General features: G+C 42.5%; 2 protein-coding genes across 4 annotated transcripts; both read right to left on the bottom strand.

The window, feature by feature from the left end:
• Positions 1 to 1,765: 1,765 nt before the first annotated feature.
• LOC127913374 (zinc finger protein 8-like) lies at positions 1,766 to 13,863 on the bottom strand. Its single transcript, XM_052485232.1, has 2 exons — positions 13,714 to 13,863; positions 1,766 to 3,032 (listed from the first exon to the last, which is right to left on the bottom strand). The coding sequence occupies exons 1-2, from the start codon at positions 13,861 to 13,863 to the stop codon at positions 2,088 to 2,090; spliced, it is 1,095 nt and encodes a 364-aa protein (XP_052341192.1). The 3' UTR covers positions 1,766 to 2,087.
• A 268-nt stretch (positions 13,864 to 14,131) lies between these two features.
• Positions 14,132 to 25,202, bottom strand: LOC118361904 (zinc finger protein with KRAB and SCAN domains 1-like). Of its 3 annotated transcripts, none has more exons than XM_052485341.1 (4): positions 24,624 to 25,202; positions 17,163 to 17,402; positions 16,728 to 16,858; positions 14,132 to 16,542 (listed from the first exon to the last, which is right to left on the bottom strand). In XM_052485341.1, exons 1-4 carry the CDS (start codon positions 24,631 to 24,633, stop codon positions 15,352 to 15,354), a joined length of 1,572 nt encoding a protein of 523 aa, XP_052341301.1. In that variant the 5' UTR covers positions 24,634 to 25,202; the 3' UTR covers positions 14,132 to 15,351. The 3 variants fall into 3 exon arrangements, with proteins under 3 accessions (XP_052341301.1, XP_052341302.1, XP_035598021.1); XM_052485342.1 differs by lacking the exon at positions 24,624 to 25,202 and adding an exon at positions 17,755 to 20,104; XM_035742128.2 differs by lacking the exon at positions 24,624 to 25,202 and having other exon boundaries at positions 17,163 to 20,104.
• Positions 25,203 to 25,268: the final 66 nt, after the last annotated feature.

The following is a 25,268-nucleotide window of genomic DNA, read 5'->3' as shown; positions in this document are numbered from 1 at the left end:
TAACATCTTTGAAATTGTTACATGTTGCATTTATATTTTGTTCAGTGTAAATAATCAAATGATTTGCAAATATCTCAATTACTGTATCATTCTGTTACTTCATGACAATGCACATTTGTTATAGACTACAATTGTAATTGTATTTAAAGCCAAAGACAACCCTTCGAGAGCTCTGTTCTGTAGGCTAAAGCATGTTACTTCTCGTGACCCCAGTCGAACCAAGTGCAAAGTTCAGTCCCTCTGACAGATGGTGGTACACCGTATGATAATGAACCCACTCCACGCTAACTTGACTGACTGCACTTTCCCTAGCTTTCTCTCCACCCACTCCAAGACGTCATAGGGGTCAGACAAACCCCATGGTTGACTTTTTCCTTGAATCGTATTTCTCCCCATTGTGCACATTTCTGTCTTATAAAGCTACTCGGGAAGAAGCTTTTGTAACAGTCTGCAGGTCCTTGGTGTGAACGGTCAGGTGCTGCTTCGCATATTTTGCCTTAGCGAAGCTCTTACCACACGTGGAGCAGGCGTATGGCTTGTCGGCGTCCATCCTAATGCTCGGCCTCCCACATTGTGACCCAATGACACCAGAGGAGGTAGAAGCAGGTTAGTCTGAACTCCTTGACCTCTAGCCATTGTTTTGGTGTTGGTGGGATTGTGTGCTATGTGGTGCATGGTGGTGGAGCCTCTGTCCTGGTTCCGACACAGGAAGGAAGAGTGACGGCTCCTGATCCAGGATTCTGATCCAGGGCTTATGACCAGCCACCTCAGAGGTGCCACTCTCTCCCGCCAACAAGACTGGATATCAGCAGGTCCTCATGACCTACAGGCTGTAAACACAAATTGTACAGAAGAGCATATACACTAAGTGTACTAATTGACAGACTGAACAGGTGAAAGCTATGATTAATGTCACTTGTTAAATCCACTTCAAATCAGGGTAGATGATGGGGAAGAGACAGGTTCATTAAGGATTTTTAGGCCTTGAGACATGGATTGTGTATGTGTGCCATTCAGAGGGTGAATGGGCAACACAAAATATTTCAGTTCCTTTGAACTGGGTATGGTAGTAGGTGCCATGCGCACCGGTTTGTGTCAAGAACTGCAACCCTGCTGGGTTTTTCACGCTCCACTACCCAAAGGCCATCCAGCCAACTTGACATAACTGTCGTCAACATATGCCAGCAGAGAAAGTCTTCGAATGAAAAGTCCCATTTTCTGATTTTTAAATACACCATATGAAAACCACATATACACATCTCAATTACAAATCTGCATGAACTTGATGAACTGCATTCATTTTCTCATTAAAAGCGTTTGATGGCCTCCCGAGTGGAGCAGTGGTCTAAGGCATTGCATCGTAGTGCTAGCTGTGCCACCAGAGATCCTGGTTCGAGTCCAGGCTCTGTCGCAGCTGACCGGGAGACCCATGGGGCGGCGCACAATTAGCCCAGCGTCTTCCGGGTTAGGGGAGGGTTTGGCCGGCAGGGACGTTCTTGTCCCATCGTGCACTAGCAAATCCTGTGGCGTGCCGGGCGCAATGCACACTGAAATGGTCACCAGGTGTACGGTGTTTCCTCTGACACATAGGTGCGGCTGCCTTCCGGGTTAAGCCGGCATTGAGTCAAGAAGCAGTGCGGCTTGGTTGGGTTGTGTTTCGGAGGATGCACGGCTCTCCACCTTCGCCTTTCCCGAGTCCGTACGTGAGTTGCAGCATGGGACAAAACTGTAACCACCACTGGGGAGAAAAAAGGGGTACAAAAAATAAAAATAAGTGTTTATTTAAAAAGATTTTTAAAATAGTTGAATGGAAGTAATGAAATAGGCATTTGTACATAGCCTTTGTACTGTGTAGGCTAAATTAAGACCTATATATCCCAAAATGTCTTGGCCTTGTTGGTGTGGAAATTGATCTACGTCATCTCGCTGAGTCTATCTTTAGGGCAGAGTTTGATCTAAACATCAGAAGCCATTAACTGGAATTGTTACTTTCTATGTTTTTGAGTGGGATGTTTTTTCTGCTGATGTATCCTGAGGTAACTCCTCTCCGAGAACCTCTTCCGACAGTGCTTACAGGCGAACGACCTCTATTCTGTGTGGACCTTCAAGTGCCTCTTCAGATGGTGCTGGTGGGAGAACCTCTTCTCACACTGGGGGCAGCTGTAGGGTTTCTCCCCTGTGTGGACCCTCTGGTGCCTCTTCAGGCTGCCAGCCTCAGCAAAGCGCATGTGACATTGTGTACAACTGAAGGGTTTCTCCCCTGTGTGGACCCTCTGGTGGATCTCCACCTTCTGGGGGCAGCTGAAGCCTTTGTTACAGAACATGCAGAGGAACCGTTTCTCTTTACTATTGCCTGATGTGGCTCCCCCTCCCTGAGCTCTAGCCCTGTCGTTTGCGCTCAATACCGGATTGAAAAGTACATGGCCATGTGAATCAGAAGGCCCCATCGACGTGGACACTGGGTCGCGATCCCTGAGAATGTGTAAAGGGGAGTGTGTCCCAACATTTGGATTAGTCTCTAAGCTTTCCCTGTAATCTAAGAAATCTCTGCCCTGTGAGTGTCCGTCTCCTAGGTGGCTATCTGCATTCCATGTTGGAGGAGCATCACCCTCCACTTTCACAGTCACCTCATCTACCACTATAACCTCCCCTTTCTTATCTAGGCACCCTTCAGAGTACACACTACTACTGTACTGGTTCCAGTCCCCTCTAGACAGATCAGTCTGTGTCTCTAAACCCAAGGATATGTTGCCAGGGTCCATCTCTGTAGTGTAATAACATGACGGATCATCACCACCAGTGACTAATGCATCACCATCTCCACAGGAATGAACAGTCCCCTGGCTCTGATGAAATAACGGTAAATACTCTGAGCCGGCACTGGTCTGCGCTGGGGCCGTGGTGGGGTCCTTCGTGGCTACAGAGGACGCTCCAGCCGCTCCAGTCTGGATGTTTCTGCTGTGCTGTAGGTCCTCCTCTCTTTCAGACCTCTCTTGCTTCACCCCAGGACCTGCAGCCTCTGTATCTGCAGACTGACACAATAAGATAGGATGTTATTACCGGGACATCAGTTATACCCAAACCTTTATAGTCCCATACCTCCTCAAACATTCAACAACCAATTGCGTTCCCCCTTCTAGCACCAGGGTCAGCGCACTCTCAAATGTTGTTTTTTGCCATCATTGTAAGCCTGCAACACACACACTATACAATACATTTATTAAACATAAGAATGAGTGTGAGTTTTTGCCACAACCCGGCACATGGGAAGTGACAAAGAGCTCTTACAGGACCAGTGCACAAATAATAATAATAATTTATAATTTTGCTCTTTATTTAGCCCTTTTACATATAAAACTTTACTTGTTAATTGAAAATTGTCAATAACTCACCACAGTTTAATGATAAGGGCGTGCTTGAAAGGATGCACATAACTACAATTTTGGGTTGTATTGGAGAGTCTCAGTCTTACCCCTATTTAGTTTTCATGTTAGTGAGGGCCAAGAATCCACTCTCACATAGGTACGTGGTTGCAAAGGGCATCAGTGTCTTAACAGCGCGATTTGCCAAGGCAGGATACTCTGAGCGCAGCCCAATCCAGAAATCTGTCAGTGGCTTCTGATTAAATGAATTTTTCACAGAACTGCTTGTAGCAATTTCGATGAGGCTCTCTTGTTCAGATATCAGTAAGTGGACTGGAGGCAGGGCATGAAAGGGACAACAAATCCAGTTGATTAAGGAATCCGTTTCGGAAAAGTACCTGCGTAACTGCGCACCCAACACACTCGGGTGCTTCGCTATATCACATTTGACATTGTCTGTAAGCTTGAGTTCATTTGCACACAAAATAAATCATACAATGATGGAAAGACCTGTGTGTTGTTGTCCAACTTCTTAATCATAGCCTCAATTTTGTCCTGCACATTGAATATAGTTGCGGAGAGTTCCTGTAGTCCTAGATTTAGATCATTCAGGCGAGAAAAAACATCACCCAGATAGGCCAGTCATGTGAGAAACTCGTCATCATGCAAGCGGTCAGACAAGTGAGAATTATGGTCAGTAAAGAAAAGTTTAAGCTCATCTCAATTTTTAAAAAATGTGTCAATACTTTGCCCATTGATAACCAGCGCACTTCTGTATGTTGTAAATGTGTTACATGGTCGCTGCCCATATCATTGCATAGTGCAGAAAATACACGAGAGTTCAGGGCCTTGCTTTAACAAAGTTAACCATTTTCACTGTAGTGTCCAAAACGTCTTTGAAACGGTCAGGCATTCCCTTGGCAGCAAGAGCCTCTCGGTGGATGCTGCAGTGTGCCCAAGTGGCGTCGGGTGCAACTGCTTGCACGCGTGTTACCGCTCCACTATGTCTCCCTGTCATAGCTTTTGCACCATCAGTACAGATACCAACACAACTTGACCACCAAAGTTCATTTGATGTCACAAAGCAGTCCAGTACTTAAAAAATATATTCTCCTGTTGTCCTGGTTTCCAGTGGTTTGCAGACGAGGATGTCTTCCTTAATTGACCCCCCATAAACATAACGGACATATACCAGGAGCTGTGCCAGGCCTGTTGACTCATTATTTCACTAGATGGTTTCATTTTATTTTTCTCTGTGAAACGAGGCTACTCAGGCGAGAAAAAAAACACAGCCAAATGTATAGCCCCGTCGAAACATGTAAATGGTCTGTTTGAAAATTATATAAGAATAAGAATTATATATATATTATTTTTTAAATGTGAATCACATTTTTATTGCGCGTACTCCCCCAGTTTGGGAATACTTGCGGTACATGAGAATTTGATAATGTCATAGGGAGGTCTGACAAGCTCTATGGCAGACAAATTAAGATGTACATGTAAGCAAGTGAATAGCTGAGGGGAGCCTTTCTGAAATAAACAGGCCACATTGTTTATGCAACACTATTACACTAACCTCTATCACAATAACATGCTGGGTTGAGGTTCCATTCCCCCCTCATCAACAGTGATTGGTTGATCATCTTTCCATGTATTGTGTCTCGCTGGCTTCACAAAGCTCCTGTGGCCTCCAGTGAGATGTCCTTCACCTGAGAGAGTGATTGGGGGAAAAGAGGTGGTTAGGTTAGCTACTGTCAATGCTATATTGTACACTATTGACAATTTTGACACTGTGTAGAATTGGCCAGCATGTAAGGTAACACTTCTCATAACTCCTTGATAAATGTATTACGTTTCATGCATCACATTTTTTTTCATTGAGTAAATAATAGGAAATGCAGTAAATCAAGAATCTGGTTAGAATGTGGTGTCTTTGCCCAAGATGGCTAAGTAGTCAGGGGAATTATTAGCTACAGATTTTTAACACCAGATAATGTGATTTAACCCAAACATGTTGGTATCCATTGTACTGGGAGTTACAGGTCTGGCTATGCAAAACATCTGCAGAGATGTTTTAACTAAGCTGGTATTGGCAATACTATCTTCGTTCTCAATTTGTGGAAAGAGTGTCATAATATGTCATTGTCCAGTTGCAGGGGGTTCATTTGAATTTAGAAAATGTGTCAAAGACTCCATGAAGTATTCCGACAACTTGTGTATTTCAAATCTTCTCTCCTTGATCGAGACAGGTGGGGGTCCACCCCAAAGTGCTGCATGACAGACACCTGTCTCATCAATGAGAGAATAATTGAAATAGACAAGATGGCGGTGCACACATTGTTGGATTACAAAATGGAGCAAAACATTGATTTATTTTTAATAATGGCACATTTTCTGCATTCTGCCACTGGACAGACATTTTAGGAGACTCCTGTTTCCACCAATTAAGAACAAAAATAGTATTGCCAAAACCAGGTTAGCTGGAAAATCTCTGCTTTGTATAGGCAAACCTGTAACTCCCAGTATAATGCCTGTATACCATTATTTTTGTTGTTGTTGCTTAAATCACATCTGGTGTAACAAACTACATTTGAACACATGCGCAGAGGCCAGGCACCGAGACACTCAGTGGTGTAAAGAACTTAAGTAGTTTTTGGGAGTATTTATATTTTTGACAACTTTTAACTCACTACATACCTAAAGAAAATTATGTACTCTTTACTCTGACACCCAAAAGTACTGGTTACATTTTGAATGCTTAGCGGGACAGGAAAATGGTCAATTCAAGCACTTATCAAGAGAACACCCCTGATCATCCTACTGCCTCTGATCTAGCGAACTCAAACACACACGCTTCGTTTGTCTATCTGTACATAAAAAAAATAAAACGGTGCAGTCTGGTTTGCTTAAATATAAGGAATTTGAAATTATTTATACGTTTACTTTTGATACTTAAGTATATTTAAAACCAAATACTTGAAGACATGTAGTATTTTACTGGGTGACTTTTACTTGAGTAATTTTCTATTAAGTATCTTTACTTTTACTCAAGTATGACAACGGGGTACTTTTTCCACCAGTGGAGCTACTGTACATATGAACAGTTTAGGCCGCGCAGCATCAGCCTTCTGCTAAATATACCTCTTGCAATTCCTCTGTATCGGTCGAGGATCTTGACACTACTGGGACGACTGGCGAGAACGCGCTCTCGCATTGTCCTCTCTGCGCGCTCCCGTGCCACCTTCAGTTCCAGTAGCTGTAGTTTCCTACGCAGTGCCCTGTTTTCTTTCTGGCTTTGAGTTATTTCCAAACGAAACACTGCATAATCGTCGTCTACGAGTTTACATATATCTGTCACAGCTGCATTCGCTAGCACCTCCATGATGGAGGCTATTTGAGTTTGAAAAACCATACAGTTAGCCATTGTTAACTAACGTTAGCAGCTAGCTAGTGTTGCCTACATACTCGAATTAAAGACTGCATGGGGTACACATGTCATGCTGTGCTGGGAAAATGAACGTCTAAATAACAACAATAAAAACGCTAACGTGTAAAATGTTCTTCGACACTGTTCACTTCCGTTTACACTCTAGCGAGAAAGGATGTTACATAGAATTGGGAATTAGAATACCGGTACTAGAAAGGACATAAACCTATGGGGTCGTTACCACAGCCACAAAGTCATAAACCCCGCCCATTTCTACAATGTATTTTATTAAAATTAGATTTTAAACTTAAGGTTTGCAGTGGGGTTAAGGTTATGTCTTTACGATACGTTAATCTTTACGATATAGCCAATTTTGAATTTGCCTGTGATGGGATAAAGGTCAGCCATTTCTGTCAGGGAGTTGGTCAACCATGCCTTGCCAGTGCTGTGATAAAATATTGGTTAAAATAACGAATTTGAAGAATGTATCTGCACTGCATGTTTGTTAGCTAACTAGCCAGCCTGTTTAAGATGAACAATTATATTATTTTTTCAAATTAACTGCCAGTATTCCATACACTGGCTGAAATCAGTTGATGATAGGACATAGACAAGTTGTAAATGCAACAAATAATGATATATCATAAATAGCACTCACAGCTTTCCAAGAAAACAACTTGAGACATTTATGGTCTGTTTACATAAACTGTACTTATAATTATGACAATATTTTAGAATGACAAGAATTCTATTATACAATTTTTTATATCACATGCCTTACTTTTATTTTCCTGTATAAACAAAATCAGGATTATCATTACAATTTGATTGGTTTAGATTTCTCCCTGACCAACATGACTGCCATTTCAATCCATTCTAGAACTTTTAGGTTTTATGACAAAGCCCCTCTAGTAATTTAGTGGGATCTCTATGGGATGTTATTGATAGGCATCATCGTTCAAAGGGTGTGGCTAAATTAAAAGGTTATATAATGCGCGCTGTCCTTTAAAATACTCTACTGCTTATTACATTAGACATCAAATCTCCTATTCATGATCAATATCTTGTGTGTGTTAGTAAGAATATAGTAGAACATATAGTAGAAAATAATATACATACTTTATAACAGGGTTATATCCTTCCTGTTTGGCCCTGTCCGGGGGTGTCCTCGGATGGGGCCACAGTGTTTCCTGACCCCTCCTGTCTCAGCCTCCAGTATTTATGCTGCAGTAGTTTGTGTGTCGGGGGGCTAGGGTCAGTTTGTTATATCTGGAGTACCTCTCCTGTCCTATTTGGTGTCCTGTGTGAATCTAAGTGTGCGTTCTCTAATTCTCTCCTTCTCTCTTTCTTTCTCTCTCTCGGAGGACCTGAGCCCTAGGACCATGCCCCAGGACTACCTGACATGATGACTCCTTGCTGGTCATTTATGAACATTTGAAAATCTTGGCCATGTTCTGTTATAATCTTCACCCGGCACAGCCAGAAGAGGACTGGCCACCCCACATATGCTCTCTCTAATTCTGTCTTTATTTCTCTCTCTTGGAGGACCTGAGCCCTAGGACCGTGCCCCAGGACTACCTGACATGATGACTCCTTGCTGTCCCCAGTCCACCTGACTGTGCTGCTGCTCCAGTTTCAACTGTTCTGCCTTATTATTATTCGACCATGCTGGTCATTTATGAACATTTGAACATCTTGGCCATGTTCTGTTATAATCTCCACCCGGCACAGCCAGAAGTGGACTGGCCACCCCACATAGCCTGGTTCCTCTCTAGGTTTCTTCCTAGGTTTTGGCCTTTCTAGGGAGTTTTTCCTAGCCACCCTGCTTCTACACCTGCATTGCTTGCTGTTTGGGGTTTTAGGCTGGGTTTCTGTACAGCACTTTGAGATATCAGCTGATGTACGAAGGGCTATATAAATACATTTGATTTGATTCCATCTGCATCACCTCAGTAAGGTAAATATTATCAAAAAGAAAGGAGGACCAAGGCACTTCATAAGTGATTAAAATGCCTTTATTACTATGGCATGTTCAATAGAAACAACGTTTTTTTTAAACTGATGCTTTTCGGCTGCATGGCCTTCGTTAGGGAGTACAAAAAAAAAAAAAAAAAAAAGGAATATAATGTCCTCTTTTGAACAGCTTTTCAATTAGCCCTAATTGGAACAGGGAGTGGTTACACATTAAAAGGTGAAATACTGAATCCGCAGAATTTGCGATCGGGAAACAGACTACAGTGTCAAATCTGCTGAATTGGAGAATCGCTTCTTGAATCGGGGCTACAGCGTTCAGGTCCTGAAAGATACCGGTATAAGGGCTGGATTACCTGACAGAGAACTTGTTGCGAAGAGGAGTGCCTCGTGATACATCAGAGAGAGTGTATTTTCTTACAAAATAAGGCACTGAAGCAGAGAACATTAAAATAATAATAAAAAATAATTGGGGAATCATCCAAAGTGATACGCTACTACGCCAAGTCTTTCCTGAACCACCAGTCATAAGCTTTAAGAAATGTCCTACCCTAAATGACAAATTAGTCCACAGTTATCTTCCGGGTGACTCTCAAAAAACTTGGCTTGACCACAAACCCAAGGGCTCTTTTAAATGTAACCATTGCAGTAATATTGCACAGAAGTATTTTGTTGACACAGCTTCCAAAATGGACTATTACGTATTACGTCAAGCATTTAATTAACTGTAAAACCACTCATGTCATCTATAGATTGGAATGTCCACAGTGCAAGGTGTTCTACATTGGACGGACAAAGAGACGCCTTCAAGATCGCTTAGCGGAACACAAGTACGCCATACCGGTAGGCAATGAAGAATACCCCATGGCAAGGCACTACCATGGCTGAGGGCAATAGAGCAAGTCCCTACAAGTCCCTACACAATGGCAACCCTGCCTCCCTACAAGCTATGGGTATTGATCATATTCCGGCCTCTATTAGAAAAGGGGACCATCTTAAACCGTTAAGCCAAAGGGAAAGTTTTTGGATTTACAAACTACAGGCCACTAAATACCCTGGTTTAAATGAACATATGGATTTCTCACCCTTCCTGTAGCGTCGTGATGGGTCCATTTGCTGTCATCTAGTGGACATTTTGCTCAATTGCCTTCAGCTATGGTTTGACTGTTGTTGTTCATGTTTTACTGTGTTCTAGTGTACTATATATTGCTTTCTTATTCTTGACACTTCTCCCAGTCATATTTAAGGTTAGAACTACCTTTTTGTGTTCTGATACTTGTAGCTTGGCGTTGTATTTTTTTGATAACATAGCTACAGTATTTCACCTTTTAACCTCTAATGACTCCCCATCCCGCATGAGGGAGCGTAATCATTGACTGGCACTAATTAACATAACACAACAGACATAAATATTCCTAGAAAATATTCATATTCATGAAAATCACAAGTGAAATATATTGAGACACAGCTTAGCCTTTTGTTAATCACCCGGTCATCTCAGATTTTCAAAATATGCTTTACAGCCAAAGCTAGACAAGCATTTGTCTAAGTTTATCGATAGCCTAGCATAGCATTTTGTCCAGCTCGCAGCAGGTAACTTGGTCACGGAAATCAGAAAAGCAATCAAATTGTTTACCTTTGATGAGCTTCGGATGTTTTCACTCACGAGACTCCCAGTTAGATAGCCAATGTTCCTTTTTTCCAAAAATAATATTTTTGTAGGCGAAATAGCTTGTTCTTCACGTTTGGCTGAGAAATCGCCTGGAAATTGCAGTCACGAAAACTCTGAATAATATTCCAAATTAGCTCCATAATATCGACAGAAACTTGGCAACGTTGTTTATAATCAATCTTGAAGGTGTTTTTCAAATATCTATTCGATAATATATCCACCGGGACAATTGGTTTTTCAGTAGGACCGATTGGAATAATGGCTACCTCTGTATTTTACGTGAGAATCACTCTGGGAGCCATCAGGTGACCAGTTGCGCAATGTAGCCGCTTACGGGTATGCTTCAACATAAATGCGTAAAACTATGTCACAATGCTGTAGACACCTTGGGGAATACGGAGAAAAAATAATCTGGTTGATAGCCCATTCACTGCTCAATAGGGACGCATTGGAACCCAGCACTTTCAAAACATGAGGCACTTCCGGATTGGATTTTTCTCAGGCTTTCGCCTGCAATATCAGTTCTGTTATACTCACAGACAATATTTTTACAGTTATGGAAACTTTAGAGTGTTTTCTATCCTAAGCTGTCAATTATATGCATATTCTAGCATCTTGTCCTGACAAAATATCCTGTTTACTACGGGAACGTTATTTTTCCAAAAATGAAAATACTGCCCCCTAGTCACAAAAGGTTTTAATGTGTATAGTATTGCTTACTAGGTGTGTCCAATCAACTGTGTAACCACTCCCTGTTCCAATTAGGGCTAATTGAAAAGCTTTTCAAAAGCACATTGTATTCATTTTTTTGTACTCAGTTTTTTTAAACTTTGTTTCTACTGAACATGCCATACTAATAAAGGCATTTTAATCAATTATATGAAGTGCCTTGATCCTCCTTTATTTTTGATGACCAATTTACCCCTTTTACCAAAGAGCACCTTCTACCAAAATGTACTATTGTGTACCTTAGTAGCACGTTCCCTTCCTCCTCTTTCTACAAGGTAAATATTGTTTACTGTCTCTCTAAAAACAGTTATTTACACAAGCCTGTTTCAAATGACAAGTTAATGTGGGTATGTGGTTAATTACACTCCTAAACAGAAGTAAACAGATGGTATACTCTGACCCAGTTTGTAGAGACAAGTCAGTCTGGAATAATAAGTATATGTGCACTTTAGTTAATAATATTTCACCTCATTCATCACATGACTTTAAGGTAGCTTAGAAACCATTTTCTGCAAACAGTTTGAGGTCAAGGACTGTAGACTAAAAGGTGCTGTATGGTCAAACCGACATCTGCATTGACGGCGCAGCATTTTCAGTGATATGGCCTCTGCAGAGGTCAAGGCATTCATACTTGCACTTCACCAAGCAGAACATAGCTGTTGTGAGTTTGTGTTTATTTTAGACCTCCCGCCCTCACCTACCGTCAACCAATCATGACAATACAGCGCAATATGGAGCCCTCCACTGTTACACAATTTGAGAGGCGCACGTCGATGTGGTACAGAGATCAATTTGGCTTCTGCGTGCCTCTGGAGGCTCCGCAATTACGTCACATCATCCATACCGCACCTCCGACCACATTTTCAGATCAAGCATAAATTGGCCCTTATCACAGTGACATGGTGACGTCCACTCACCTATGAATTTATTTGGACAGTGAAGCTAAAACTTGGGTGTTTAGCCTACTCCAGCATTTTGGATTTGAAATTAAATGTTTTATGAGGCAACAGACAGATTAAGATGTGCCCAATAGAAAAGAATGGTAAATCATGTAGTGTCATTTTGGAGTCACTTTTGTTGTAAGTAAGAAAATAATATGTTTATGAACAGTTACATTAATGTGGATGCTGCCATGATTACAGATAGTCCTGAATGAATCGTGAATAATGATGAGTCAGAAAGTTACCCCCACGATATGCAACCTCTACCAATAACAGGGGAGGTTAGTATTTTTTTGTGTGTGTGTGTGTGGGGGGGTATTTATGCCTCTAAATTTTTCACTCATCATGGTGGCATCCACATTAATGTAGCAGTGTTATTATTATTTAATTACCTACATTGTTATTTCAAGTTATCCCTTTGGAGCGCAATGACACGTTGGTAAAAAAAGTCTGCCTAAATTGAGCATGCTCATAAATTGGGCAATTGAAGGCATCGAGGGCTTATGTTAACTTTGGTTGTGGTTAAATTAAAATTAAACCTTTAATAGACCTTAAATGTTGTATACAACATTATCGGCAAGTGACTTGATTCCTACTGTGCCAAAGCAATTTACAATTGTCAAACAGGAGTGACGAGTGTGTTGATATAACAGTAATTGTAAAAAAATATATATTAAAAAACTTTATAAAGGTGGCAGCAGCGTAGCCTAGTGGTTAGAGCATTGGACTTGTAACCGAAAGATCGAATGCCCGAGCTGACATCATCGCGATTGGTTATTTCCCATCATTTGCAACAATTTCAATGAGCATCATCACTATCTTTCCTTTGCGGTACCTCAAACTGTCGCGATTACCAACTGAGAAGCTTTTATGAATTGATTTGACTCCTGGCTCAAGAGTTTGCCTGGGCAGTGTCTTAAACATAACCTTAAAACCTACTCTTAGGCCTCCCGAGTGGCACAGTGGTCTAAGGTACTGCTTCGCAGTGCTAGCTGTGCCTCTAGAGATTCAGGGTTAGAGTCCAGGCTCCGTCACAGCCGGCCGTGGCCGGGAGACCCATGAGGCTGCGTACAATTGGCCCAGCGTCATCCAGGTTAGGGGAGGGTTTGTCCGGCAGGGATGTTCTTTTCCCATCGTGCACTAGCGACTCCTGTGGCGGGCCGGGCGTAGCGCATACTGACACGGTCAGCGTGTCACCGACACATTGGTGCGGCTGCCTTCCGGGTTAAGCGGGCATTGCGTCAAGAAGCAATGTGGCTTCGCCTCTCCCGAGTCCGTACGGGAGTTGCAGCGCTGAGACAAGACTGTAACTACCAATTGGATACCACGAAAAAGGGGCAAACATTTTTTTTTTTTAAATACTCTGTGCAGGGAGTTTTTTAAGTCTTAAAAAAAGGTTATTATAGGATTCTTAGGATCTTTTCTGATATGCTTTGTGGATACAGGCCCAGCTCAAAGAGTCTGAGTAAAAGTGCTGATTGAGGATTGGGTCTTATTCATTACGATCTAAAAGACAAAACTGATCCTAGATCAGCAATCCTACTCCGATAGGCTTTGTGGATACAGTCCCTGACCTAATAGCATGCAGACAATAGTTCACAGTGGACTCACCTCAGTAAGACCGGGTGTGGTCCTGTGCTGCTCAGCTGGTTCAGGAGTTGTAGTCTGGTAGTCCTCCATTACCATGGTCCCCTCGGAGTTCCCCAGACCTACCTCACACCCCTCCTCCTTCACAAGCAGCACCTCTGGACCGTCCTCCATCCCCACGTCATGAGTCCTACACTGTAGTTATAGAATGACTTCATTGTTGTTAAACTGACCATGGTGGACATAAATGTGATGTTGTGGGAAAATAGAAGTCAGCTATGATAAGTCAAAAGTCATCAGACAAACCTGACTAAACTATTTTGACGTGTACAGTAGCTATTTGTAAGTGTGTGGGTATATTTAGTAAGTACATGGTTATAAAGCGCTGTCAGGTGAATACAGATGTGATGTATACTAAAGAGTCTCAATGAAAGTCTTAAAATGAAGTCAAATTTGGTGTTTATTAAACAAACAACTTAAATACACCATAGGAAAACCACACATACAGTGGGGCAAAAAAGTATTCAGTCAGCCACCAATTGTGCAAGTTCTCCCACTCCCAATCTCACGATACATGGACCCATTCATTCTTTCTTTTACACGGATCAGTCGTCCTGGTCCCTTTGCAGAAAAACAGCCCCACAGCATGATGTTTCCACCCCCATGCTTCACAGTAGGTATGGTGTTCTTTGGATGCAACTCAGCATTCTTTGTCCTCCAAACACGAAGAGTTGAGTTTTTACCAAAAAGTTATATTTTGGTTTCATCTGACATTCTCCCAATCTTCTTCTGGATCATCCAAATGCTCTCGAGCTAACTTCAGATGGGCCTGGACATGTACTGGCTTTAGCAGGGGGACAAGTCTGACACTGCAGGATTTGAGTCCCTGGCGGCGTCTTGTGTTACTGATGGTAGGCTTTGTTACTTGGTCCCAGCTCTCTGCAGGTCATTCACTAGGTCCCCCCATGTGGTTCTGGGATTTTTGCTCACCGTTCTTGTGATCATTTTGACCCCACGGGGTGAGATCTTGCGTGGAGCCCCAGATCGAGGGAGATTATCAGTGGTCTTGTATGTCTTCCATTTCCTAATAATTGCTCCCACAGTTGATTTCTTCAAACCAAGCTACTTACCTATTGCAGATTCAGTCTTCCCAGCCTGGTGCAGGTCTACAACTTTGTTTCTGGTGTCCTTTGACAGCTCTTTGGTCTTGGCCATAGTGGAGTTTGGAGTGTGACTGTTTGAGGTTGTGGACAGGTGTCTTTTATACTGATAACAAGTTCAAACAGGTGCCATTAATACAGGTAACGAGTGGAGGACAGAGGAGCCTCTTAAAGAAGTTACAGGTCTGTGAGAGACAGAAAATAATCTTTTGCCCCACTGTACATCAACAAAACATTAGGCATGAACTTGATAAACTGCACTCATTTTCTCATTAAAAGTGTCTTGGGGAAGAAAAAAAAGAGTAGTCTAATGGAAGTAATGAAATAGGCATTCGTGAACATCATATAGCCCAGTACAAACACAATATGTAACAGATTTGTAGGCTTATATATGCCAATGTCTGGATGCAACATTCTACCCAGGAATATTCAACACCTGAAATCTGTTACTCCTGTTATTCTAAACCTCAGAAGCTATCGAGTGGAATGGTTACTTTCTATGTTATAGAGTGGAGTGTTTTTTCTGCTGGTGTATCCTGAGGTAGCTCCTCTCTGAAAACCTCTTCCCGCAGTGTGTACAAGTGAACGGCCGCTCTCCCGTGTGGACCTTTAGGTGCATCTTCAAGTGACCGGCCTGGGCGAAGCGCATGTGGCACTGGGTACAGCCATAGGGTTTCTCCCCAGTGTGCACCCTCTGGTGCCTCTTCAGGTTGCCAGCCTGGGTGAAGCGCATGTGACACTGGGTACAGCTGTAGGGTTTCTCCCCCGTGTGTACCCTCTGGTGGATCTCCACCTTCTGGGGGCAGCTGAAGCCTTTGTTACAGAACATGCAGAGGAACCGTTTATCTTTGCTATTGCCTGATGTAGCTTCCCCTCTCTGATCCTGGGCTCTAGTCCTGTCATTTGAGTTCAATACCTGATCGAAGAGGACGCTGCCATGTGAATCAGAAGGCCCCATCGACGTGGACAAAGGGTCGCGATCCCTGAGCGTGTGTAAAGGGTAGTGGGTAGCGACATTTGGATTTGTCTCCAAGCTTTCCCTGTAATCTAAGAAATATCTGCCCTGTGAGTGTCCATCTCCTAGGAGACTATCTACATTCCATGTGGGAGGAATGTCGCCCTCCACTTTCACAGTCACTTCATCTACGGCCATACCCTCCCCTGCTTTATATAGGCACCCTTCAGAGTATACACTTCTACTGCACTGGTTCCAATCCCGTCTAGACAGATCAGTCTGTGACTCTAAAACCAACGGAATGTTGCTAGGGTCCATCTCTGAAGTGTAAGAACAAGACGGATCATTACCAGTCTCTGACGCGCCACCTGAGTCCGGATGGGAATGAACCGTCCTCGGGCTCGGGTTTCCATAAAGTAAATACTCTGAGGCGGGAGCAGGAGTGCAGCCCAGTCTCCCCAGCCCCAGTCTCTCTGGGTCTGACATTTGGTCAGATCCTGTGGGTAAAAGCCTATGTGTTACAGTTAAGGTCTCTGTGTCGGTCTCTGACTTGAGGACGGTGTTCAGCGTTCCACTGACCTCCGTCACACTGCATCGGGTCTTGGTCTGCGCTGGGGTGGTGTCGGGTTCATCCGTGGCTACAGGGGGAGCTCCAGCCAATCCAGTCTGGATTTGCAGTGTGTCCTCCTCTCCTTCAGACCTCTCCTGCTTGACCCCAGAACCTGCAACTTCTGCAGACTGACACAAGAAGAGAGGTGGTTATTACCGGTACATGAGTTGAATTGGATAACAATGTTGTTCGGAAGTCTTACAAGTGCCCCTATGAGAATGTACATGTAAGCAAGTGAATAGCTGAGGGGAGCCTTTCTGAAATAAAGGGGCAGCAAAGTAACTAATGTTTTATGCAACACTATTACACTAACCTCGATCACGATAATGTGCTGGGTTGAGGCTCCATTCCCCTCATCAACAGTGATTGGTTGGTCATCTCTCAATGTATTGGGTCCCGATGGCTTCACAAAGTTCCTGTGGCCTCCAGTGAGATGTCCTTCACCTGAGAGTGATTGGAGGAAAATAAGCAGTTTGTTTAGCTACTGTCAACATTATATTGTACACTGTTGACAGTTTTTGGTATGTTGTACACTATTGACACTGTCTAGAGTTGGCAAGGATGTAAGCTAACACTTTGCATAACTTCTTGATATACTATTTATTGATCAATGTATTGTTTGATGCATCACATTGTTTTAAATAAGTAAATAGGAAATACAGTAAATCAAGAATATTATATTTTGTCTTTGCGCAAGATAGCTAAGTAATCAGGGGAAATATTGCATACTATCCAAAAACTGACCTACCTCTTGCTATTCCTCTGTATCTGTCAAGGATCTTGATACTTGGCCGACTGGCGAGGACGCGCTCTCGCATTGTCCTCTCTGCGCGCTCCCGTGCCACCTTCAGTTCCAGTAGTTTCCTCCGCAATGCCCTGTTTTCTTTCTGGCTTTGAGTTATTTCCAAACGAAACACTGCATAGTCGTCGTCTACGAGTTTACAGATCTCTGCCACGGCTGCATTCGCTAACACCTCCATGATGGAGGCTATTTGAGTGTGAAAAACCATACAGTTAGCCATTGTTAGCAGCTAGCCAGTGTTACCTAGATAACATATATCAACCAAGTTATGTCTCCAATGCGAATTAAGTATGTGATGCTATGCAGTCAAATTAGTAATATTTTTAGTTGGGTGTTAATACACGCCTAAATAACAATGCGAACGTGGAAATTGTTCTTGGACACTTCATTTCCGTAAAGATTATACACAACTAAGTCGTATTTATCAGTTGCCTGAATTCCACGTGCGTCCACTTATATCCGTAAATTTCAAATAGCCTAAACATTACGAAACTTATATTCGATTGAATAAGTTTCACGTATTTCGACACTACTAAACCTTATCTCACGAGGACCGATTTTGGGCGGCGTAAATCCTTTCGCTTCGACTCATCCTCTCTGCTTCCGTTTACTTCATCTTCCGGTGAGTTTTCGGCAGACTTGACGCTGTGTTGCTGACTTTTACAGGTCGGAGTGTGAATTGCACAATATGTCACAGAAAATAAGGGGGAAATAAATCTCACCACTATCTAACGCTACATATATACATACACCTTTATACCAATACTTTCGCCCTACTAGATCCTACTACAGGCCAACAGCTGCTGACACTACCACATCTATTTTCTGGGATTTACATCAGTGCAGACAATTAATAACCATAGCAATAAAAGCACTAAATCCGAACTTAATAAAACTCATCCTTTCTGGATCTTTCTCTTCAGACCTGCTCACTGACCTGTGTCTTGTTTTGCACGCTTTGTACAAAATAATAAAATGCATTACTACAGGACATTTCTAACGTAGCTCTTTATTAGCTAGCTACAACTGCATGTTCACTTATCTCCAACCATGATCAACTGACCATGACCTAACCATCTGGGTGGTCTTAACCAATCATAGCACAGTATGATACGGCGGTAAAATGCATCCAATTATATTTCAGTATGTTTACACATATGATTATTACAGGGGCCTCCCAGTGAAATCACCCTTGGGCAGTGGCGATTTTAGCATGTAAATCTTGGTGTGGCAAACAACAAAAAAATGTTAGATGCATGCCAGTGTAACCGGCTCTGTACCGATACCTTTCTGCGAGTTGTTCTGGTAAGATGTAAATGGAAGACAAGGATCTGGACACAATTCTGCCGGTTGTCTCTCTTTTAACGACTGCATGGAATGTGTACAAATACAAGACAAAAGTTCATGCTGCCGTCTGGACTCCCATACAAGTATATTTGCCTCTCCTCATCACGCTCTGAACAAACTCACGAGTAAAAGCATCAACAAAAAAACACATTGTACAATAAATGTTAATATTTTCAAAAGACTCACATTTCGTTTTTGTAAATGTTGTACAACAATACAATAATAATCTGCTAATAAGTGCCCAATATGTATTAGAGTGTACTATTGTACCATTATACCCGAGGCATACTAATGAAGCAACAACGCCATTTTTTAAATGACCGACAGCTAACTAAGCACATTAAACATGAAATACAAAATCGTTACATTTCACAACATACATGCATAGAATGGGTAAAAATCTAAGGCTAAAGATAATGCTGCCGTCTGTACTCCCGTACAAGTATATATGTCTGACAAAAGACTGTCCCTTATGCCATAGTTTGTACATCTCAATTGTCAGTAGAAACCACATTTGTTTAAGCAAGTCAGCCATATCAGCTATGTTTTTTTTAATGCAGTAAATGAGGCTGAATGAACTGTTTCACTGTTAGACTCCCATACGTGTTCTCGCACACCCCGAGAGCTTCTGGTCAGTGGGGTGGTGGCACCGGGATCCTCATCTCTCCCAAGTGGTCATTCTCTCTTTCTCCCCTTACCCATCTGTCTATCGCCTCCTTTGAATTCCATGCTGTCACAGTTACCAGCCCTTTCAAGCTTAACATCCTTATCATTTATCGCTGGTTCTGCTCACACTGCCCTACCCTGTGCTCTGACCTCTTTCTCCCCTCTCTCTCCAGATGAAATCTCGCGTCTTGTGACGGCCGGCCGCCCAACAACCTGCCCGCTTGACCCTATCCCCTCCTCTCTTCTCCAGACCACTTCCGGAGACCTTCTCCCTTACCTCACCTCGCTCATCAACTCATCCCTGACCGCTGGCTACGTCCCTTCCGTCTTCAAGAGAGCGAGAGTTGCACCCCTTCTGAAAAAACCTACACTCGATCCCTCCGATGTCAACAACTACAGACCAGTATCCCTTCTTTCTTTTCTCTCCAAAACTCTTGAACGTGCCGTCCTTGGCCAGCTCTCCCGCTATCTCTCTCAGAATGACCTTCTTGATCCAAATCAGTCAGGTTTCAAGACTAGTCATTCAACTGAGACTGCTCTTCTCTCGGAGGCGCTCCGCACTGCTAAAGCTAACTCTCTCTCCTCTGCTCTCATCCTTCTAGACCTATCGGCTGCCTTCGATACTGTGAACCATCAGATCCTCCTCTCCACCCTCTCCGAGTTGGGCATCTCCGGCGCGGCCCACGCTTGATTGCGTCTTACCTGACAGGTCGCTCCTACCAGGTGGCGTGGCGAGAATCTGTCTCCTCACCACGCGCTCTCACCACTGGTGTCCCCCAGGGCTCTGTTCTAGGCCCTCTCCTATTCTCGCTATACACCAAGTCACTTGGCTCTGTCATAACCTCACATGGTCTCTCCTATCATTGCTATGCAGACGACACACAATTAATCTTCTCCTTTCCCCTTCTGATGACCAGGTGGCGACCGCATCTCTGCATGTCTGGCAGACATATCAGTGTGGATGACGGATCACCACCTCAAGCTGAACCTCGGCAAGACGGAGCTGCTCTTCCTCCCGGGAAGGACTGCCCGTTCCATGATCTCGCCATCACGGTTGACAACTCCATTGTGTCCTCCTCCCAGAGCGCTAAGAACCTTGGCGTGATCCTGGACAACACCCTGTCGTTCTCAACTAACATCAAAGCGGTGGCCCGTTCCTGTAGGTTCATGCTCTACAACATCCGCAGAGTACGACCCTGCCTCACACAGGAAGCGGCGCAGGTCCTAATCCAGGCACTTGTCATCTCCCCGTCTGGATTACTGCAACTCGCTGTTGGCTGGGCTCCCTGCCTGTGCCATTAAACCCCTACAACTCATCTAGAACGCCGCAGCCCGTCTGGTGTTCAACCTTCCCAAGTTCTCTCACGTCACCCCGCTCCCTCCGCTCTCTCCACTGGCTTCCAGTTGAAGCTCGCATCCGCTACAAGACCATGGTGCTTGCCTACGGAGCTGTGAGGGGAACGGCACCTCAGTACCTCCAGGCTCTGATCAGGCCCTACACCCAAACAAGGGCACTGCGTTCATCCACCTCTGGCCTGCTCGCCTCCCTACCACTGAGGAAGTACAGTTCCCGCTCAGCCCAGTCAAAACTGTTCGCTGCTCTGGCCCCCCAATGGTGGAACAAACTGCCTCACGACGCCAGGACAGCGGAGTCAATCACCACCTTCCGGAGACACCTGAAACCCCACCTCTTTAAGGAATACCTAGGATAGGATAAAGTAATCCTTCTCACCCCCCTCAAAAGATTTAGATGCACTATTGTAAAGTGGCTGTTCCACTGGATGTCATAAGGTGAATGCACCAATTTGTAAGTCGCTCTGGATAAGAGCGTCTGCTAAATGACTTAAATGTAAATGTAAATGTAGACAAGGCTCCACTGAAATGAAGGTGTAGCAGTGGTAATGTGTTAGAACTGCTGTTGGGACAGCTTTATGTAGTGCCCTAATTTGTGGGCACTGTTTGTCACCGTTATTGTGCAATTAATGTGTAACAGGTGTAAAATATACTTTTTGTATTTCACCGAAAATCCCTCATATTTATTTTTATTGATTATTTTCAAGTTATTTTGAGATGTATTACACTACTTACAAGAGTGAATTATTTTGTTGTGTTTATTTTCAGAATTGTGCTCCTTGGTCACATGACCAAGGAGCTATTGAAATTTGAAAGTTTGGGAAATTAATGGAAAATCATGTGAGATGAAAATGGACAAACTAAAGAGTGTGCAATATAGAAGGGTAGTCAGTGGACATTCTGAACCTTCTTTGAGTCCAGTAGGTGACATGACCAAGCAGCTATAGAAATGAGAAAGTTTACAACCTAAGTGTACGTAAACTTCCGACTTCAACACTACCTCTCCTCATCAGGCTCTGAGCAAATTGAGGAGTAAAAACATGGCTCCACAGAAATGTCCTTGTTTTTTTTCTCCACAGAAATGTCCTTGTTTTTGAATGAAAAGCCCATTTTTTGTCCATTAAAATAACATAAAATTGAGCAGAAATACAGTGTAAACATTGTTAATGTTGTAAAGTACCATTGTAGCTGGAAATGGCTGAGTTTTTATGAAAATCTACATAGGTGTACAGAGGCCCATTATCAGCAACCATCACTCCTGTGTTCCAATGGCACATTGTGTTAGCTAATCCAAGTGTATCATTTTGAAAAGATAATTGCAAAAGGGTTTTCTAATTATCAATTATGTTAGCACAAAACTGTTGTTCTGATTAAAGAAGCAATAAAACTGGCCTTCTTTAGACTAGTTGAGTATCTGGAGCATCAGCCTGAATTTGAAATTGATTAAATTTTGATTTTTTTTTGTCACCGGCCGACACACAATACCCCGTAATATCTAAGGGGAATTGTTCTTTGACATTTTTACAAGTTAACAAAAATTTTAAGCTGATATGTCTTGAGTCATTAAGTATTCAACCCCTTTGTTATGGTAAGCCTAAATAAGTTCAGGAGTAAAAATGTGCTTAACAAGTCACATAATAAGTTAACATGATTTTTAAATGACTACCTCATCTCTGTACCCCCCACATACAGATAATTGTACGGTCCCTCAGTCGAGCAGTGAATTTCCAACACATATTCAACCACAAAGACCAGGGAGGTTTTCCAATGCGTCACCAAGAAGGGCACCTATTGGTAGATTCAATTAAATGAAAAAAGCAGACATTGAATATGGCTTTGAGCATGGTGAAGTTATTAATTACACTTTGGATGGTGTACACCCAGTACACCCAGTTACTACAAAGATACAGGCATCCTTCCGAACTAAGTTGCCGGAGAGGAAGGAAAACACTCAGGGATTTCACCATGAGGCCAAAAGTGACTTTAAAACAGTTATAGGAGGAGAAAACTGTGGATGGATCAACAACATTGTAGTTACTCCACAATACTAACCTAAATGAAAGAGTGAAAAGAAGGAACCCTTTCCAGAACACAAATATTCCAAAACATGCATCCTGTTTGCAAGAAGGCACTAAATAATACAGAAAGAAATGTGGCAAAGCAATACACTTTTTGTCCTGAATACAAAGTGTTGTTATTTTTGGGCAAATCCAATACATTACCGAGTACCACTCTCCATATTTTTACGCATAGTGGTGGGTGCATCATGCTATGGTTAAGTTTGTAATTGTTAAGCACAGGCAAAATCCAAGAGGGAAACCTGTTTCAGTCTGCTATCCTCCAGACATTGGCAGATTAATTCACATTTCATAACCTAAATAACCTAAAACAGAAGGCCAAATCTACACTGGAGTTGCTTACCAAGAAGACAGTGGATGTCCTGAGTGGCCGAGTTACAGTTTTGACATGAATTTACTTAACTCTATGGCAAGACTTAAATGGTTTCTAGCAATGACACACCAATTTGACAGAGCTTGAAGAATTTTGAAAAGTGGGCAAATGTTGCACAATCCAGGTGTGGAAAGCTCTTAGAGACTTACAGACTCACAGCTGTAATCACGTCCAAAGGTGCTTCTTCAAAGTATTGACTCAGATGTGTGAATACTTATGTAAATTAGATATTTCTGTATTTACATTTTCAATCAATTTGCAAACATTTCTAAAAACATGTTTTCACTTTGTCATTATGGGGTATCGTGTGTAGATGCGTGAGAAAATTCAGCCTGTAACAACAAAATATGGAATAAGTCAAATGGTGTGAATACTTTCTGAAGGCACTGTTGTTGACTTGTTGCTTGCATGCGATTGACTGTGGTCTTAGGGGTGGCAAAAAGCCTGGGGGAACGTGCTCGTTCAGGGCATAGATGCCCCATGAGCTCTTAGCTCAAGGTAAGGGACATTTAGCTTGCTAACATTCTAACTTATAAACTGATACCTCCAAACACAAATGAAAGCATGACGTTAGTATGAAATGTACAATTCCTTAGTGTAGCAATCACCCCACCCACACTGTCAATTGATCATCATTGCGTCCACTCCTATATATAGTTTACATGACTACTTTTGTTATGTCGTGGTCATGAAGATGTGATCGACATAACAAGGGAATTATTTATTTATTCACATGTACTCTCTGGACTTCCGTACAGATTAATGTAATAGTTTTATTAAAACGTAGACATGCTTTCCCTAATAATCCTCTTTACATGGACACATCTGATATCACACTACCTGATGGCACTCTGATGAATGCATAAAATTGCCAATCAAAATAAAACGTTCTACCACAGGACCATGTTATTTTTGGGAAGCATATTTGATTCAGAGTTCGGACATATAAAGTTTGTAATGTGAAAACATATTGTGTGGATAGACTTGACAGAACTAGTAGGAAAAGGTGAATGTTGAACACATATCCAGTAAAAATGTTGGATTGCATAATGAAAAGGTTTGACAGCCGAATTAAGCAAATCGACGCAATCGGTCAGGCTTCACTTCACTTGTGCTAAAAAGAGGGAGGTTCTCTCGGCTGTTGCTAACACATGGCAGATCAAATACATAGCTGAAACGCTGATTAAGATGTTTACATGCTCTAATAATATTAAATATTGCTCAGAAAACCTGATTATTTAATTGGCGTATGCTTAATTCGATTTTGACATTATGCCGATTAAGATAAACCGTGTGTGTTTACATGATTATTGCATAATCGGCCTACTGCCATAATCGGTTTAATATTGAATTATTACTGTGCATGTCAACGTACTCCCTGTCTGGAATTGGCAAGGATGTATCACTAAACATAACTTATTGATGTACTATTTATAGATCGATTGATTATGTTCCATGCGTCATTGTTTAGCCTACTGTCCAAAAACGGACTTAATTATGAATTATGGTTAACACGTGTAAAGTCACACATGCGCAGAGCGGAAGGGTTCGACAGGCCCCACAGCCTTGGCCTTCTTTAATAAAACGTACCTCTTGCCATTCCTCTGTATCGTTTTAGAATCTTGACACTTCTGGGAAGGACGCGCTCCCGTGCTATCTGTAGTTTCCTCCGCAATGCCCTGTTTTCTTTCTGGCTTTGAGTTATTTCCAAACGAAACACTGCACAGTAGTCGTCTACGAGTTAACAGATCTCTGCCACGGCTGCATTCGCTTGCACCTTCATGTTAGAGGCTAGTCTGAAAAACCATAGTTAGCAGCTAGCTAGCGTTACCAACACAACATATATCAACCAAGTCCTGTCTCCAACGCGAATAATGAGGTAAGTATGTTAATAAACGTCTAAATAATATTTAAAAAACGCTTAACGTGGAAAATGTTCCCGGACACTTCACTTTTTCTAGCGGTATTACGGCAGTTTGAAAACAATCTTTAGAGGTGCATACCGCCACCTACTGTACAGAGTGGTAAAACCATAGAAAAAAAATAACATTTTGGAAAGAGGGAGAAAAAAAGACATCCATACAAAAACACAAATTAGACCCATAAAAAACTGTTCTTCGGCATACAGATCACTGACAATCTGAAATATACCTCATGAGGCTGACAGTACAGGCGCATCAAAGCTGGGACCGAGAGACGTTTGTGCACTTATTTGAAATAAGGTACTGCTTATTA

The sequence above is a fragment of the Oncorhynchus keta genome, chromosome 29, assembly GCF_023373465.1.
Source record: "Oncorhynchus keta strain PuntledgeMale-10-30-2019 chromosome 29, Oket_V2, whole genome shotgun sequence".
Taxonomy (NCBI): Eukaryota; Metazoa; Chordata; class Actinopteri; order Salmoniformes; family Salmonidae; genus Oncorhynchus; species Oncorhynchus keta.
Note: the sequence above shows the minus strand (reverse complement) of the source record. Positions and strands in the feature narration are given on the sequence as shown.

Bases quoted from the DNA above. Each gene is read 5' to 3' on its own strand.
- LOC127913374 (XM_052485232.1), bottom strand. From the start codon at position 13,863: ATGGAGGACGGTCCAGAGGTGCTGCTTGTGAAGGAGGAGGGGTGTGAG. The intron at 3,033-13,713 runs GTGAGTCCACTG...TTATTGTGTCAG, and splicing joins CCACACCCGGTCTTACTGAG to TCTGCAGATACAGAGGCTGC.
- LOC118361904 (XM_035742128.2), bottom strand. From the start codon at position 17,436: ATGGCTAACTGTATGGTTTTTCACACTCAAATAGCCTCCATCATGGAG. The intron at 16,859-17,162 runs GTAGGTCAGTTT...AATCACTCTCAG, and splicing joins ATACAGAGGAATAGCAAGAG to GTGAAGGACATCTCACTGGA. The intron at 16,543-16,727 runs GTTAGTGTAATA...TTCTTGTGTCAG, and splicing joins AGCACATTATCGTGATCGAG to TCTGCAGAAGTTGCAGGTTC.